General features: G+C 36.8%; 1 protein-coding gene across 7 annotated transcripts in view; it reads right to left on the bottom strand.

The window, feature by feature from the left end:
- SPOCK3 (SPARC (osteonectin), cwcv and kazal like domains proteoglycan 3) overlaps nucleotides 1-9,412 on the bottom strand; it is a 458,737-nt gene extending 449,325 nt beyond the window's left edge. For 5 of the 7 annotated variants that reach the window (XM_028104387.1, XM_088019552.1, XM_028104388.1 and 2 more), the window contains exon 1: nucleotides 9,224-9,412. In XM_028104387.1, coding sequence (XP_027960188.1) covers nucleotides 9,224-9,412 — 189 coding nt within the window. Of the gene's footprint in view, nucleotides 1-9,217 lie in introns of all 7 variants that reach the window. The other 2 variants (XM_088019553.1, XM_088019558.1) reach the window with 2 other exon arrangements.
- Nucleotides 9,413-17,331: the final 7,919 nt, after the last annotated feature.

The following is a 17,331-nucleotide window of genomic DNA, read 5'->3' as shown; positions in this document are numbered from 1 at the left end:
ATCTTTTGGAAGAAATTACATGACTACAAAGGCAAAATGGTTTTATAAAGACTCTTTACCTTTCTACCATGTATATTTGTATGCTATATTATTATTATTAATTTAATTATAAGATATTCTAAATGTGAGCAAAATATTAAGCAAAAATTTTGTAATCACTTGTGAATGCCATGAATATATACATGAAAGAAAAATAAATACTAAAGTTTTCACTTTGCAAGTATGAGGAAGTATCGAGGATCTCTTATTAAAAAAAAAAAATAGTGCAATTCACCATCTCTGCTTATGATCCAGGCAAGGAGCTCAACCATCTCTTCTGTCAAGAAACAAACTCAAAAGCATAAAGCTTCTATGGCACTTCTGGCAAATCTTACTTTGTGTACCATCTTGTAACTCTCCCAGAGATACTAATGCTAAAGAGATTATTTTCTTTGCTTCCAGGACTAAAAGCTTCATGAATCCAACAATGGCATCATTTCTAGTACTATTCCAGGGAAAGATACTTTGCATTTAATCATACTTGCCTTTTTTTTTTTTCCTGCATTAAAGGAAATACAACCTTGTATAGAGAGTATTGTCTTTCAACTAAGGGGAACAACAAGTAAATTTTTTTTAAGATTTTATTTATTTATTTGACAGAAAGAAAGAGAGACAGAGAGAGAAAGAGCAGCGGGGTGAGAGCAAGAGGGAGGAGCAGACTACCTGCTGAGCAGGGTGCCTGATGTGGGACTTGATCCCAGGACCCTGGGATCGTGACCTGAGCTGAAGGCAGGCGCTTAATCAATTGAGCCACCCAACAACAAATAAATTCTAATTACTTCCCACCAATCACATTACCTATCTGGACCTATGACCAAAGATCCATAACTTAAAAAAAAAAATGTTTTCACAGAAGATAATGCTAAATGATTTCACTAGAAAAATAGGACTTGTCATCAGAGGAAGGCTCTCCTTAAAAATCTATGTGGATCTTCTTCTTTGATCTGACCTCCAACATTTCCTCTTAGATATTAGCAAACTTCTACTCCCTCAAGCTCCTATATCCAGAACCTTAGATACTGGATGCTCCAGTTCTACTCTGAAGAGAGGACAGAGGGGTAATCTGATATTAGGGAGGGAACAAGACAGAAGGCAAGGCCAACAATTAATGGGAATTGACAAAAATTCCTATCCATGGGCACAGGGAATAATTTCAAGAGACACTTGGATGAAACAGACATAGTTGTTACCAATATCTTCCTCCTGGTGTCTGGCTTTGCTTTCTTTCTTTTACTGTTAATCCTTTCCCATTAGAGATGACATTCCACAGCCTCCCTGTTAGCTAGGTGTAGCCATGTCACTGAGCTCAGGTCTGTGACATACACACATAAGTCATGTGTGACAACTTCCAGGTAACTTCTAGGGTAAGCTGCGTATCCTAGACTTTCTCGTCAATCCTTCCTGCTGGGTAGGAAATGACAACTGATGATAGAAAACACTGAGAGAATAACCCTGAAAGTTCAGACCTGGACAGCTCATTTCGTCAAGCTCACTTCAACCATTACATGGTTGGGAAATAAAATTCTATCTTAATTCAGGCATGTTGATTCAGAACCCCCGTTTTGTAAGAACTTAACCTATCTCTGACTAATGCACTGGCAATTGTAGGTGAGGCAGAAGTCAAAGACATAAATCTGGACTATCTATAAAATATCTGGATTCAGCCATTCAACCATTAAATGAAGTGCAGTAGTTGAAAAAGTGGGAAGATATTGGTGTTTAATTTACATTACTTAGTAGGCAGCAAAAAAATATTTAAAGACTTTAGAGCAAAAATTTATGTGGTCAAAGAGAAACTATAGGAAAAGAATTGGATGAAATGGCAGAGGGATTGCCAAGATGCATATAATTCCCATCTACTGTTAACCACTCTAAAATTGAACATGACAGTTTTGGCACAGCATTTCCCTTTTAGAGCATTTGAAACTTATGGACTAAACCAGTTTAGTACTTGAAACCTTATATTTTATATAAAATTAAATTTTCATTCACATTACAGAACTGGGCTGGCAGTGGTCAGAAATGGAAATGGTCAATAAAAAGCAATACAGTTCTAAAAACCTTTACTTAAGGACTGTGCAGATGGCAATGCACATTTAATATAATGTTCTTTTATTTATTAAATACTTTTCTAATGCTAACTCTGAGCCTGTCACTGTGCTAATGCTAAGTGAACTGTAGGAATTTTTTAAGATTTATTTATTTATTTATTCATTTGAGAGAGAGAGAGAGAGTGAGCATGAGCAGGAGGAGGGGAGGGAGAGAAAGAGAAAGAGAATCCCAAGCACACCCCACACTGAGCACTGAGCCTGATGCAGGGCTTTATCTCACAACCCTGAGATCACGACCTGAGTGGAAACCAAGAGTTGGATGCTTAACCCACACACAGCACCCCTGAACTGAGGTGTTTTTGAGGGGGAAGAGACTACAATCTCTAACTGTAGGGAGTTCAGATCCAATAAGGAGCAGAATCTGTAAACAAGGAGAGGTAGAAAGAGTAGAGAAAAAAAGGAAAGGATTTTCATAAATGGGAAAAATGTAGGTAAATACTCTAAAAGCTTATAGAAATTGGATGGTGTGTGTAGAGGATACACAGATCAGACTTTAGAAAATAAATACATAAAATATAATAAAATATTTCTAGTCCAGATCATGAAAACTAAAGTTGCATAAGAACATAAAATGTTACTCTGAGTCAGAATCATGAGATCTAAAAGCAGTCTTACCCTAGTCTTATTGGAAGAGTAGGAAAATAGACACTTCATAGCAATACATGATGTTCTTTTGGTGTATCAGGTATAAAGCTTAAGCATGTAATCGCAAGCAAGCTGACTTCTCATAAGAACCCCAGAAAGGCATGTGGTGACCACACATATAATAGGAAAGGAGATTGTGCTTGCAATTTATGAGATGCAGAAAACTTAACTAGGGGAAAAAAACAAACAAACCCCAAAACATGTCTTAACAACATTTTAGAGGGAGTGTCTGTTTTCTAATTAGCATGTAAAAAATATCTGTAATATGATATATAATCACTTTGGTTTCCTAATGATTTCACTTGTTACTTATTTGAAGACATACACAAAGTATATATATAATACATACATATTTTTGCATAAACATATATATACATACATATAAATGTATAAAACGTATATATATAAACATACACAAAGTAATTTATTTCTTATTCCACTTGGTTACAATTTCTTAATCATTCACTAGAAGTTATGAGAGCTGGAGAATTAAAAGTGTTGTGTACTTCCCTATAATTTCTTTCTGTTCCAATGAACCCAAGACAGATTGACTAAATTTTGTAGTCAATTCAGATGGGATCTGACAGTGTAATACCAGTTCTACCTGACAGTCCCTTCCCAGAAACCAGTAGATCAGTGGGTATTCTCTGACCTGCTTTCCTCATATGACATCTGACTTGACAAAACCAATCTTAACTAGTGAGTATGGTAGTGGTGGTGGTGGTAGTAGATGGGTTAAGATACAGGGAGCGGAGCTTGTACCACAACCATTGCCTAACTGGGACTCAGATGTCATGGACTGGGGTCACAATACTGCATGGGGCTAGCCCTTTGCTGCTGTAGAAACTCACTAGCCCCAGAATCTTCAAAGACTGCCTATTGCTTCTCTTACAGTCAATTGCCTCTCTTGATTGAGTCCTCTAATGATTTAAACAATATGAATAATAATCAAATATAAAAAATATCACCTGCTACAGTCTTTACCAGGTCCAATCTGCAAATATGAACACTATGTACAGTATATACACTTTCATGGATTTGTAAACACAGTGTGGCCTATAGTCATCAAAAGATCAAAAGAGACAAAAAGATCAAAAGAAAGAGAGAAAAACACCTGTGGGAATGCAACAGATTAACTGTGAAGAATTGCCAAGGACAGCTTGTGCTCAACTATGATAAAATATATGTAATGGTTACCACAGTTAAAAATATTGTTTCACAGTGAGAAACACTAAAAATGTACTTTTTAAAATCAGAATTAGATATTCATTATTGAGAAAGTGTTCCTGAACAGAGAGAATACTGGTTTGATTTGTTCAGTTTCTCCAATTATTAATAATTCTTTATTTTTGTTACATATTGTTGAAAAGTAAAGTAGTAAAAATTTCCTTCCTACTATTGGCACACACCAAAGGTAATCATTTCACAATATATATGAATATGAAATAACCACATTGCACAACTTAAATATCTACAATTTGTCAATTATATCTTAACTAAGAAAATTAATTTTAAGGTACCACAAAGGAGAAGCCCTCATGTTAAAGGTATGCTGGCTGCTCAGGAAATAAAACCAGGGTGCATCGTAAATTTAAGGAAAGTACTGAGAGAGTATTCTTTAAAGATTGTTTGAATCTTAATGCCTTTTAAAGCAATGAAATATTTTACTTGGAGTAGGCTTAGAAACCAATTGTTCACTTACTAACTAATAGCAGTAAAAGTTGATAGACTCCCAGGGGGCTTTACTCTTCTGTAGCCACTAAGTGGCAGGAAATATCCCTCCCCATCAGCCATTATCTCTCAAATAATCTGTGCACTCTACTAAAATGAAACCTCAACGCAGATGAGAAAAGGAAATAAAAAGAAAAAAAAGTTAAGAACACTTACCTTACTATCCAATATATCTAAATCAGGTATTTTAAAAGTTAACTTCTAATTTGAGTGCCTCTGAGACACTTAAACCTGTATTTTACATTTTCACACCACTTTAGATGTCCTTTAACTTAAGGTTGATTTTTTAAAGGCAAATTGTAAGACTTTTTTATTGCTTTCAATATATCTAAAGGGTATTAAAAACTACTTAAGGAATAAGTGTAAACTGAAGTTGATTGTGGGCTTTCCAAGAAAATGGCAACCATTTCTTAAAACAATGTTCAAAATGAGCCCCAGGTTTTCATTTTTCTGTTTTGTAAGATGATGGGGTTGTGGTTATGATTTTCTTTAAGACTCTTTTTTAGAGGAGTTTAGGTTCACAGAAAAAATTGAAAGGAGGGTACAGAGATTTCCCATATACCTCATGTCCCCACAAAAGCATAACCTCCCCCTTAGGAACAGTCCCCACCACAGTGCTACATTTGTTACAGTAGATGAACGTACACCGACACATCATAGTTACTCAAAATCTATAGTTTACCTTAGAGTTCACTCTTAGGGCTGTACTTTCTATGGGTTTGGGCAAATATATAATGGTATGAATCAACCATTATACAAATATACAGAACATTTTCACTGCCCTAAAAATCCTCTGTGCTGCACCTATTCATTCCTCCTCCCACCCACTACCCCCACTCCCAGGTATTTTTACTGAAAAATAAATGTAATCAGAAGTATTTGAATGTCAGTGTATGGATACAGTTCTGATTTGATTATGTGAGTTATTCGAAATTAGCATGGCCATCATTGCCACTTACACTTTTATTATATTGCTTCCAACATACAGTATCTTTCTCTGTCATTCTTAATTACAGCATATACTTTAGTGAAGTCATAATATTTAAGATTGATAAAAGTATTATATCATTCATTATCAATTAATTCATTGGCTTCCAAATTCCATACTCATTTATTACATGATTAAGGGTATAATTGAATTGACTTATAAAGCGCAAATATTTGAAATATACAATATATAGACCATTTGATTCAGGAACTAATGATTTTGTCTTCTTATAATGATCTCAATTTTCAATTCTCCTAATAGGCGTGTATATATTTATGTATGCAGGATTGGGGTGAAGGAATTCCTTACACCTGTTCTTGGTAAAGGTAGTATTCTCACAATTACTCCACTGGGGAATCTAGTGTTCTTGGTTTTATCACTACTCACCAGAACTAAAAAAGTAGTAAATGTCATGTAACCAGTGTATTTTCTAAATATATCTGTTGTTGAAAGTTTTTTGTTTGTTTGCTTTATTTTAAAATCATATAATTATACTCTGAACATAACATTCTGGTTCTATCTGCCATATTTATTTTTAAATGAGTTGACTTCTCTATATCTTTAAGTTAAACTTTTATTTTTCCTAAAACATAGGCGTTAGAATATCCACAGGACTTTTTATACTAATTTGCAAAAGGATAAGTTTTCTGTCTATATAATGACATTCTGTACACTTTAAAGGGCAACAAAACTTTGTTCAAAGAGCATTGCTAGTATAAAGTGGTCAAAATTATTTGAAGCTTCTTCTATGTTAAGCTTGGCTTTGGTTTAATTATTTTTCTATGATTTATACTGAGGAAATTGAGAAAATGAGTCATCAATGGCAGTGCTTCCTATGTTCATCTACTCTCACATAATACTTGCTTTCCATGCTCCTGATTCCTAAAGCTTTATTATACATAACATATAGTTATGTATATCTATTGCATATAATATGTAAAAAGTACATTTATCTTAAAAACCATTCAATTAAATATAATGATGGATTGCATTTTCAAATATTATTCAAAATAGTTTTTAAATATAATTCAAAAGAAGATACAGTTCAAACTTTCATTAAGGAGTTACTTGTAAAATAATGTTGCTTGTGTAAAATAGTCACATGAAGAAAGGTAAAGGTTAATTCTAGTCTTGGTTATGCTTAGCTATTCCAAAGCTTTTTTTTTTTGTAAATAAAATTAACTATTTTTTTAGGAGAGAAAAGTAAACATAAGTACTTCAGTTAAATTATTTCTATAAGAAGAGGTTGATTACCTAGTTCCCTTGCCTTTGTATAAACTAAGTATGCAAATCCATTACTTAAGATATCAATGCTGATGCAGAATATTTAAAGGTAGATTCATGCAGCATAAACATATTTCAGTCAATGCCTCATAACCACGGGCTTCCAAATGAAAATGAAAAAAATAAACAAAATCTTAAAAGATACAGAAAAAAAAAAAGCTAATGATTCCCAGTAAGGGAAAAAAAATCTGTACGGCCTGGATAGTCTAAATACGGATTCTAAGTTGAATTGAGTTGAGATGTCACACTATCACCATACATTTTATCATGTTAAAAATAAGTAACAGGTGGTTAAAAGGGGGGGAAAGATAGCACTTATCTTCTCCATGCCCTCCAGAAGTTATCTTTACAAAAACATAATTATCTTACTAAAATGGTAATGCTAAAACCTGATATACTTTTTAAATAGATAATTATTATATATTCATTATTGCATGTGCTTCAAAACAGATATTTGCTAAAAATATTTCAATAAGTCCTTTACTTAAATTTAACATATAATTTTAATGCCCCCCCCCAGAGATCAAGTAAGAATAACTGAAAGTACTATAGCAATAAAATGCTCTACTCTGTGTCTATAGAAGTTGGCTGAATAATTCCTGGAATATTTAATTATTTCAGGCAACTCACCTTGCCTCCATAGTTTAAATCAAACACATTTACAAACTGCTCAAGTATAACTGGTTGCTCTTAATAATTCAATAAAGGAATTTAAATAAAGTCAGAGAAAGATATTGAAGATTTAAAATATATTTTATTTTTTTAATTTTTTTATTTTATGTTATGTTAATCACCATAAGAAAGCCTAACATTTATTTTAAAAGATTTTCAAGCAGCCATTAATAAATAAAACATCATTATGTGAAGCACTGTTCAAATAATGACAAAATCTTCAATATTTTTCTTTCCAAATTAGGATATGATAAGCAGAAATTCTTCCCCAGGTTTAGAAATATCTCATTTGCTTGCTTGTTTTTTTTTTGGTTGTATTCAATATTAGCATAAACTTAAATAAAACAAATGTGTAAAGGATTTCAGTTAGCACTAAAATGATGTTTAAGCTTTGCTCATAAAGCACGTAAGACAAAGCCCTCCATTAAGTATTATCATTATCATTACCATTTTTCATCCCTGTACCCATACCTCTCGTATCAATGAGCTACATCTAATTTTGAAGTAAAAATTAGCGTCTCTTCAGGAATCCCTCTGCCAGAATCAGCTACGGGTTTTGGCTCTTCAGTGCATTCCTGTGAGCGGTGTTGGGAGAAGGGGCTAGAGGAGCCAAGACGAAAACTAATCTAAGCTTCCATTTATTTTCTCACATCGTGACAGAGTGTGAGCTGATGAACGAAGTTAACTCATCTCCACGTAGGGCAGTGCGGATGGACTCCCCAAGAAATTCTCAAATGTCACAGTAAAGGTTGGCAATGTGTCTGTGAATCACTCTCGCTTCCTTTCAGGCCTTCCGGGTTTTAAAGGGTGGGCTGGGGGCGGTAATCCACTGCCAGGGCGTCCACCTCACTGGGACAACCAAGTTGAATGCTAGGAGGTGAACTGCGCTTCTGAGGCCGGCAGCTCTCAGGTTGCTCGATTCAGATCGGGTGGGAAAAAATGACTGGCAAGTCATGGCCACTGACTCCAAGGCAAACAAACGTCTCAAAACCTGCCTCGGTCTTAATAACCCAGGAGGAAACTCCCCAGGGGAGTCTACAGTGTAACCCTTTCAGAGCTACCACCTACGGAAGTCCCCCCTTCACGACCCCGCCTCACCCGGCGGATTTTCCGGCAGGGAGTCAATTCGGAATAAAAAGGGATCGAATGCGTTGTAAACATGTTCTGTGTTAAAGTTAATGCTGAAGCACAAATCTGATCAGCAATTTTATGTAATCAGGAGCAGTTCAACTTCTGCCCACTGGTGCGGCCAAACAAGCTCCCACCCCTTGGAGAGCCGGCATTTATAAATCTTACATCTTCCTACCTCCTCCCTCAAATTCCTTAATGGACCATTAGTAACGGGATCGATCCTAGTTACTTTAGTGGCAATACATCGCAAAGGCGCATCTACTGTGTTTACTATTGCCAGAAATACCATTCAGAAGTTGAGAAGGTAGAGCCAGCACTTTGCAAACCTTTGGGGGCCGAGGAGGTGGGGAGGTACAGTGGGAGAGTGCGGAGGTAGGAGGCAAGCGGGAACCTGGTGAGACCTGAACTCCAGGGCAGCGGGCAAGCAAGCCTTTCCCGTGCACTCGCCGGGAGGGGGTCATCGAAACTGCCAACTTCTCAAGCCCCTGAGCGCCGCGGTGGCACCCCGAACCCCTCACTTCGAAAAATCGAGCCCACTGCCCACACACGCCCCCAGCCGCTGCGGCCCCCGCTTGGGAGCAGCGCGCTCTTGTGTCAGGGGATGGGGGTGCGCAGCACTTACGTCTCGGAATTTGTTCCACTGTCCGACTTCCTTGTCATACTGAGAGATCGTGGTGAGCCATTGTTTATCGTCCAGAAAATTACCGCCGTCCGACCGCCCCCCGGCCGCAGCCACCGCCGCGGCAGCTGCTAGAGCCTGACTGCACCAAGCGGCTGCACACACACACAATACGGCTGACACCTTGAGCATCTGGGAAAGGAGACACAACCGGGGCGCGGGGCGGGGGGGGGGGGGCAGTGTCAAACAAGGGGTAAGAAGACAGGGATACCCGGGAATACATGCATCAGCGACGACAGGGGTAGAGGGAGGAGACAAGCAGGGACAGGGTGCCCCCTCCCCGTAGGTTTTACCCCCAAACCCGGGCACTCACACACACGCAGACCCGCAGACCCGGGGGAGGAGAGGTGGGTATAAGGGAGGAAGCCCCAGCTGCAGCAACCCGACCGGGCAAAAGAATGCTTCCAGGCACATCACCTTGCTGTGAGCCTGCACTGAGCTCGCAGCTCCTGCTGGAAATGCAGCCCGGCTCTGCCAACTCGCTGCTTTCAGGAGCTGCTGCTCGCGCCGCTGTCTGGAGCGGTCCACTCAGCTCTCTGCGCCAGGCGCGCTCCCCGCATCTCCACCTCCCCCCGCGCGCTGTTCTCTCGCTTACTCCCCTTGCTTCACCCCTCCCTCCCCCAGCTCCTTTTTTAATTTTTTTTCCTCTCCCTTTCCCATCTCCTCCTATCCCACCTTCCTCTCTCTGGATCCGAGCTGCAGTCGACTCCGGATGCGACGCTCGGCTGAAGGCAGAGGATGCGGTAGCTCCTCGCCTAGGAATCCTTATCTGCTTTATAACCTCTCCCCTCCAGAAGAGGTTCTCATGTTCGCGAGACTGCCTGAACATTCTCTCTGCTCCTGGACAGATTTAACACAAAATATACTGTATCTCTCTTATTTGTCTCTACTCTGCGATTTCGAAGCTGGTCACTCAGATGTGGGAAATGAGATCTGAAGAAAACTTTATGCATCACCAAGCCAAGAATCCCTGGGAGTTTATGTCCTGTAAACCTCTTGGACTGAGCTCCACCCTAAGACAGAGCCGTATCTGTAGGGTCTTGGGAGATGTGTTTAATGTCAAAAATTAAATTATGTTTGAGTGAACTTCTGGATTGTAACAGAGTGCAGACTATCACGTTAAAGAGTGGAAATTATTTTCTTTTAAAAAAAAACACAAAGCAAAACAGAGAATCATTACTAGGTAGTAAGTTTGATTACACCTAAATTTTCCTCAAGGCGTATATTATATCCCCTGAAAAATCCATTGGCAACTGTATTTTATGCTCTAGAGCCAGAATCAAAAACTTTAAAATCCTGATCTATGTCTCCCTACTGAAAAATGAAAGAGCATTTTCAAGACCGAACACTAATTTTGCTCTCCAAACCTCTATTTATGACAAAATACTTGGCTTTTCATTGCTTCTCCACATATTCAGAATAAGTTGGAAGGAAATCAGTAATTAGCCCCCTGTAAACAGAATCTGATGAAGAGAATCTCTCCCACAGATTCAGAGGATTTAGGTGAAGTGAATATTATATGTAAGTCAGGAGATCTGTGGAGGCAAAAGACCACAATAACGTTATGTATCTCTGTTTGAATTTATTCGAGGTTACTTCAACTAAAACTGTATCTCCCAAAGCTATGACCTTTGAAAATTTTATGTAGTTTCCAAAACTTCAGGAGCTAGTTGAATAGCAGCAGTACCTTCCACTCATATTTTCTATTTCGATCTCATATAACATTTGTGTAACACTTTTCAAACTATATTAAGATAGGAATCAAATAGCATGATTAACATTGACTTCTATCTTTTGTAAATATAGGATTTAAAATGAATGTGTAATACGTAAATTAAATGAAAGGAAAAAAAGATATTTTCCTCAAAAGCCACTGTTTCCACTCTGATGAAGGGGGGAAAGAAAAGAGAATCTACAAGTGCAATTCACAAACATCCCCATTAAGGTAAACTCACATCAGATAACTTTAAAAACACTGAGGTGTACTAATTCTCCAGTTATATCTATTTCAGTCTAGTCACAGCTGGCGATATTATGTATTTCAGAATATTCTAATTCTTGCTTAAGATATCATTTAGACAACCATTTGGAGGTCCACCCTCCACTAACTCCTCTTTCTGTTCCCCATCCTTCAACCCCTTATATCCCTATCTTCATCTCTCTACCTCAAAATTTGACTCAATGAGAGTATTTTAACATGTTTAAAAACCTCATTTTAAAAATTTAAATCTAACGGAAAAAGCACAGAAATTGTGCCTTAGATGAAACTATGAAGCACAGCAGAAGTTATAATTGTTAAATTGAAAATTACATTCTAGTCTTTGTAAACTACCTTGTAAAAAAGATGTATGTTATTTGCTATAAAATATTTGATGAAGGATAATGCGCTAACACTCCTCCACCCCCTATGTTAGCATCTGTTATATATTTTACCATAAGTTTATATTTACCCCCAAAATGCATATATTTCATTTGCTGACCCTGACATGTTCACAGAATCTCTTCACATCTAGCTTTCACTGCTTGTACTTCTCTTGGGAGAAAAGCCTCTAATAAGGTATCAAACTCCATATCTGAAGGTAGAGCAGGATTTACCAACACACTGCAAGTTTGAAATGCCCTAACCAAAAGAAATAGAATGAGTTCATTTGTGCTGGTCTGGTATGGTTTAGTTCCTCTACTACTACTACTAGCAGAGCTCCTTAAACCTCTACCTTCTTGCAAAGCCATGTCATTGTTAAGGCTAAGTTTCTGGGCAAGTTAGTAGTGAGCATAAAAGTCTACTAAGTGTGATGGTTTGACGTATTAATCACAGGGAAGTCTCCTTTCAGTTCCTCTCTATTACTGAATGTTTGGGTCTCCAAAGAGCCTGCTTTCAAAATTTAAATAATCCTGAAAGAATTCACACTTCAGTTAACACCTTGGTTATCAGTTAACACCTCAATGGAGATTAATTGAAAGCTTGTGGAGAGGAAACACAGCATGGAAGAATACAGGAAGAGTATTAAGTGGGAGGTAAGATATGGGAGGGGTAGTTAGGAACCTTGCAAGTCAAAGTGGGTTGGCACAGAGGGGAGTAATTCACTGACTGCTTCCTTGTTTTATTGAGAGCATTCATGGGGAACCGGAAAACCTAAAAAAAGTACAAAGTGGAGTGGGGTGTTTGGGGTAAGCAGAATAAGACACTGGCGCCAGAAGTATATAGGTAGAGCTTGGTTTTGTGTTTCTGATCATGCTTTATAAAATTGAAACTCACAGCAAGGCACAGATATTCAGATTTCCAGTCCCTTTTTCTGTCACTTCTGTCACTTCATGCCAAATAATTTTTCATATACATTATAAGAAGCCAATATTAAAGCCACTCCAAGCTTCAACCTTACCTCTATATTTGTTTCCTTAACCTTTTAACTCCTCTTGTGCTAAACATTAAGTTAATCAATTAACAAATGTCTATTATCAAATATGTGCAAGATATTTTACTAGAAATTATTTTTATATTAAATCTGTTTCTTCTCTAGGTTTACTTACCCTCATTTTTAGATTTGTCATAGTCCTAGAACAATAAATACTAAGTATATGGTGACAAGGGGTCCATTTATAACCACCTTTGAAATTGGGACCTATGAAGACCTTAACGGAACTCCATATCTTTAAATTCATACACACACAGAAACACACACACACACACACACACACGCCCTTTGGTTGTCTTTAATAAGTTACCTTTCTTTCCCAGCGACTATAAAAATGTTATTCCTAACATCCTGAGGCTATATAGAATAGTCCAAGTCATTGCATCTTCCATGTGCTAGGCACTTTACGTACATGCTACCCTTTATTCCTCACAGCTTGCTCAGAATCCCATAGTTAGTAAACACAAAGGAAGGATTTTTGAAAGCCTATGAAGTCGTTGAGAAAGATGATGCTTTTAAGTTTTCTCTCTATATATAGAAACTTCTGTTTGGATCTTTTGTTTATGTTCTTCCTTTCCACTGTCCCCATATCCTTTCTCTCCCACTTGTTGTGCATTCATTTAACTTTATTTCAGTAAGAGTGAGGACTCATCTCTTGGTAGTCAAAGAAAGAAGGGATGGTTAAATCAGGGAGCTTGCTAAGCTAAGACAGAAGTCACTCCACTTCAATGCTGAGTACCTTAGACCTTGACTCAAAATGGCCTTGTTCACTCAGACCCCCAGTCTCAACAAAAGCAAGCCTGGAACCCAGCAGGCAGTCTATAGGGTTGGCTGAGAAGAAAATTAACCCAGACTGCCTCCCTCTCCTTATGCCAGTGAAACAAATATTGTTTGCCTTTCCATTACAGCCAGCTGGTGGAAGATAAGGAGAGATGGCCAGTAAGGGGCTTTGTAGAGTATTTGAAGTCACCAGAACCTGTGCTTAAATGATAGATGAGTTATCCTAAAGGCATAATTTGGCTATGTCTGAAATATTTCATTATAAGGTGAGGGAAACAATACTTGATATATGAAAGTCAATCATCTAAGAGTGGTGCCTTCTGCCAAATTAAAGAACTTGAGCTCATGAGATATGAGCTTGAATTCAGCATATATACTCTGGGTATTAAAAATTCAGAAAGAAATTAAAGACCCGCCAACATCATCATAAAAAAGATGTCAGGAAGGAGCATTCTGTGTCCTTATTTGGGGATTTTATTTACTGAAACTTTAGATGTCTTATAAATCATCTGTGCTTGATTTAATAGAAAGTAGCAGTAATTACTAAGATTTGCATTAGGGACACCAAGAGTAAACAATTTTTTTAAACTAGAATGGAATTGCTAGAATAGTAATATGGTCTTTGTTGTTTGTTTGCTTGTTTGTTTGTTTGTTTTCAGAGACTAACCTCACTTAAGCTAACAGAAGATACCAGATATCTGATTTGATAAACAGGTCCTCTTATGATTTATTTTAATCTAAAACATTTGGTAGATAAACAGACTTAAAAGCTGTAATAAATATGGGAAGCACATCAATCAGTTCAATCACTGTAATTCTTAAAAAGACATTTTTCAACATTTAAACCAGAAGGTGAATCTGATTAAATTAACTGATTACTAAGTAGATGATACTGGCAAGTGTCCAATAAGGCAATTAAAATTTGTTTTTACTTTTTGTTGAGATATATTTCTTGACTATTTTTAAGGAAAAAGTATAAATTATATTGAGAGGCACAAGATACTGACACAAAAATGGTTAAAATAAAATGTACAAGAATATTGAAACAGTAAACTCTACATACACGTGCAGAAATACACATATTCTTAGAGTTAGGAAACTTTAAAATCAGCAAGTCAAGAAGACTTTTAAAAATACCTCTGCCCTTGAGATTAATACAGACATGTTTTTTTTTAAATTGGTTTGACCTGCAGATTTATTAATATAGTAACCTTTATATAAGAATATATGTTGAATCAGAATGTTTTTTGGTCTGGTAGAGTATTGGCTATAGTTACAGTTTCTAAATCAAGATCTACAAAGAATCTTTTATGTTAATCTTTGTGAGTTTTTGTTTGTTTACTTATTTTTAGCTGACTAGTGTAAAACAGGCTTCACATATCATTCTCTATTAAATTAATATTGGTTTCCCATTTTCAGAGGATAAAAAGTATCCCAAGTGATATTGCAAATCTTGACACTTAGTTCTGTCCTCTTGGATAAATAGGCAGTACTCTCCATGAGAAGCAGTTGTATTAAAAAAAGAGAGAATGTTATGATTACTGTCCATACATATGTGTAAGCATCCTGTACTCTACGGGATTGCTGAAAGTAAAGAACATATTTAATGAAAAGTTAAACAACAACATGAAACAATTTACAAGTAATATAAATTTTTCCTCTCTTAAAGTTAAAAAGCTATTCTCTTGCATTTACCTTAAAAATATTTATTGATTGCTCTCTAAATGCTAAACAATGCACTTGAAAGTGGTTGCAAATGACATTCCAAGTAAGGATTAGTATCCAAAATATATAAAGAACTTTTCAACCTCAATACCCCAAAAATAAATAATCCCATTAAAAAATGGGCAGAACACATGAACAGACATTTCTCCACAGAAGACATTCAGATACCCAATGGAAACATGAAAAGATGCTCATCACTTATCATCAGAAAAATGCAAATTGAAACTACAGTGCGGTATCACCTCACACCCATCAGAATGGCTAAAATCAACAACACGAAAAACAACAGGTGTGGCAGAGGATGTGGAGAGAAAGGAACACTCATGCATGTGCTGTTGGTGGGAACGCAAACTGGCACATCCACTGTAGAAAACAGAATAAAGGTTCCTCAAAATGTTAAAAACAGAACTACCTTATGATCCGGCAATCACACACTGGGTACTTAGCCAAAGAGTATAAGAACACTAATTCAAGGGATACATGTACCCTGATGTTTACAGCAGGGGCAGCATTATATAGCCCAAGATATGGAAGCAGCCTAAGTGTCCATTGGCTGATGAAAGGATGAAAATGTGATATGTGCTGAGCACAGAGTCTGCTAAAGTTTCTCCCTCCCTCTCCCTCTGCGCCTCCCCACCTCATGCAATTTCTCTCTCTCAATTAAATAAATAAATCTTAAAAAAAGAAAGAAATCTCACATCCTCATACTAGAGATCTAGGGAAAGGGAGAGATTCCCTTCCTACAGCTCCTACACAAGCAGAGAGGAGTTTCCCCACCTTAGAAGCTTCAACATTTGCTTCTTTGAATAATATTAATTTTGACTTGGTTACATACCCAATCTTGAAAAAATGCCTGTGCCAAGGAGGATCTAAGGTCCCAATAATAATAGGAGTAGTGAGATATATATGTATATATATATATATATCTCAAGTGATATAATATATGTATATATACATATATACACAGTGGAATATTATTCAGCCATGAAAAAGAATGAAATCTTGCCATTTGCAATGATATGGATGGAGTTACAGAGCATAATGTTTAGTAAAAGAAGTCAGTCAGGGAAAGACAAATACCATATGATATTACACATACATGGATTTTAAAAACAAACCAAATAAGCAAAGGGAAAAAAAAAATAAGAGAGACAAACAAATCAAGAAACAGACTCTTAATTATAGAGAACAAACTGATGGTCACCAGAGGGGAGGTGGGCAGGGGATGGGTTAAATAAGTGATGAGCACAGGGTGATATATGGAAGTGAAAGTTGAATGGAAGTTGAATTACTATAATATACACCTGAACTTAATATAATAATGTATATTAACTAATTGGAATTAAAAAAAAAGCTTTAAAAAAGATATAAAAAATATTTTTAAAAAATAAATTTAAAAAATGTTAATTGAGAGCTGCTTTAAAAAAAGAACAAAACCCACCATTTCCTGCCAAGAACAGCAAGGAAATCAATAAAAGACCATGATTATCTATCTTGGAATATCATTTATTAGATTGATACAATTCCTTTCGTTTTTTTCTTTGAAGAGCTCAAATTTTAAATCTGTGATTGGTATGTCTTTGGTCTTATGAAATGGTTGATGAGAATAAAATGTGTGAAAAATAAAACTTCTCTAATGGCAAAAAAGAAATATGAATAAGCGGCTTCTTGATTCCATTCCACAAGAACTCAGACTCTTACTGGGGAGAAAACACATAAATTAATAATTTAACTAGATTGAGGGTTAAGATAGGAATTATGTCAATCAGGTCCCTTCCTGAACCAAAACCAGGATACTGAAATGTGAACTGTCACATATAAACAAAAAGTTTAGCGATAGGCTTGGCCTCAGACAAATAGCTCAAACAAAACTATTGAGACCAGATTTCTCCATCATGAGCCAACTTAATAATATGAAACTCCACCCCATCGAATTCATGTTTGTTCATGGTGTTAAAAAATGTCCAGGCACTTAGAAACCTCACATACTAGGGGTGCCTAGGTGGCACAGTTGGTTAAACATCAGACTCCTGGTTTTGGCTCACGTCATGATCTCAGGGTCACAATCTCAGGGTCATGATCTCAGGGTAGTGAAATCAAGCCCCTTGTGGGGCTCTGTGCTGAGCACAGAGT

This window comes from Eumetopias jubatus, unplaced genomic scaffold, assembly GCF_037043125.1.
Source record: "Eumetopias jubatus isolate StellerSeaLion01/CBP00866 unplaced genomic scaffold, mEumJub1_p1.0 scaffold_2, whole genome shotgun sequence".
NCBI lineage: Eukaryota > Metazoa > Chordata > Mammalia > Carnivora > Otariidae > Eumetopias > Eumetopias jubatus.
Note: the sequence above shows the minus strand (reverse complement) of the source record. Positions and strands in the feature narration are given on the sequence as shown.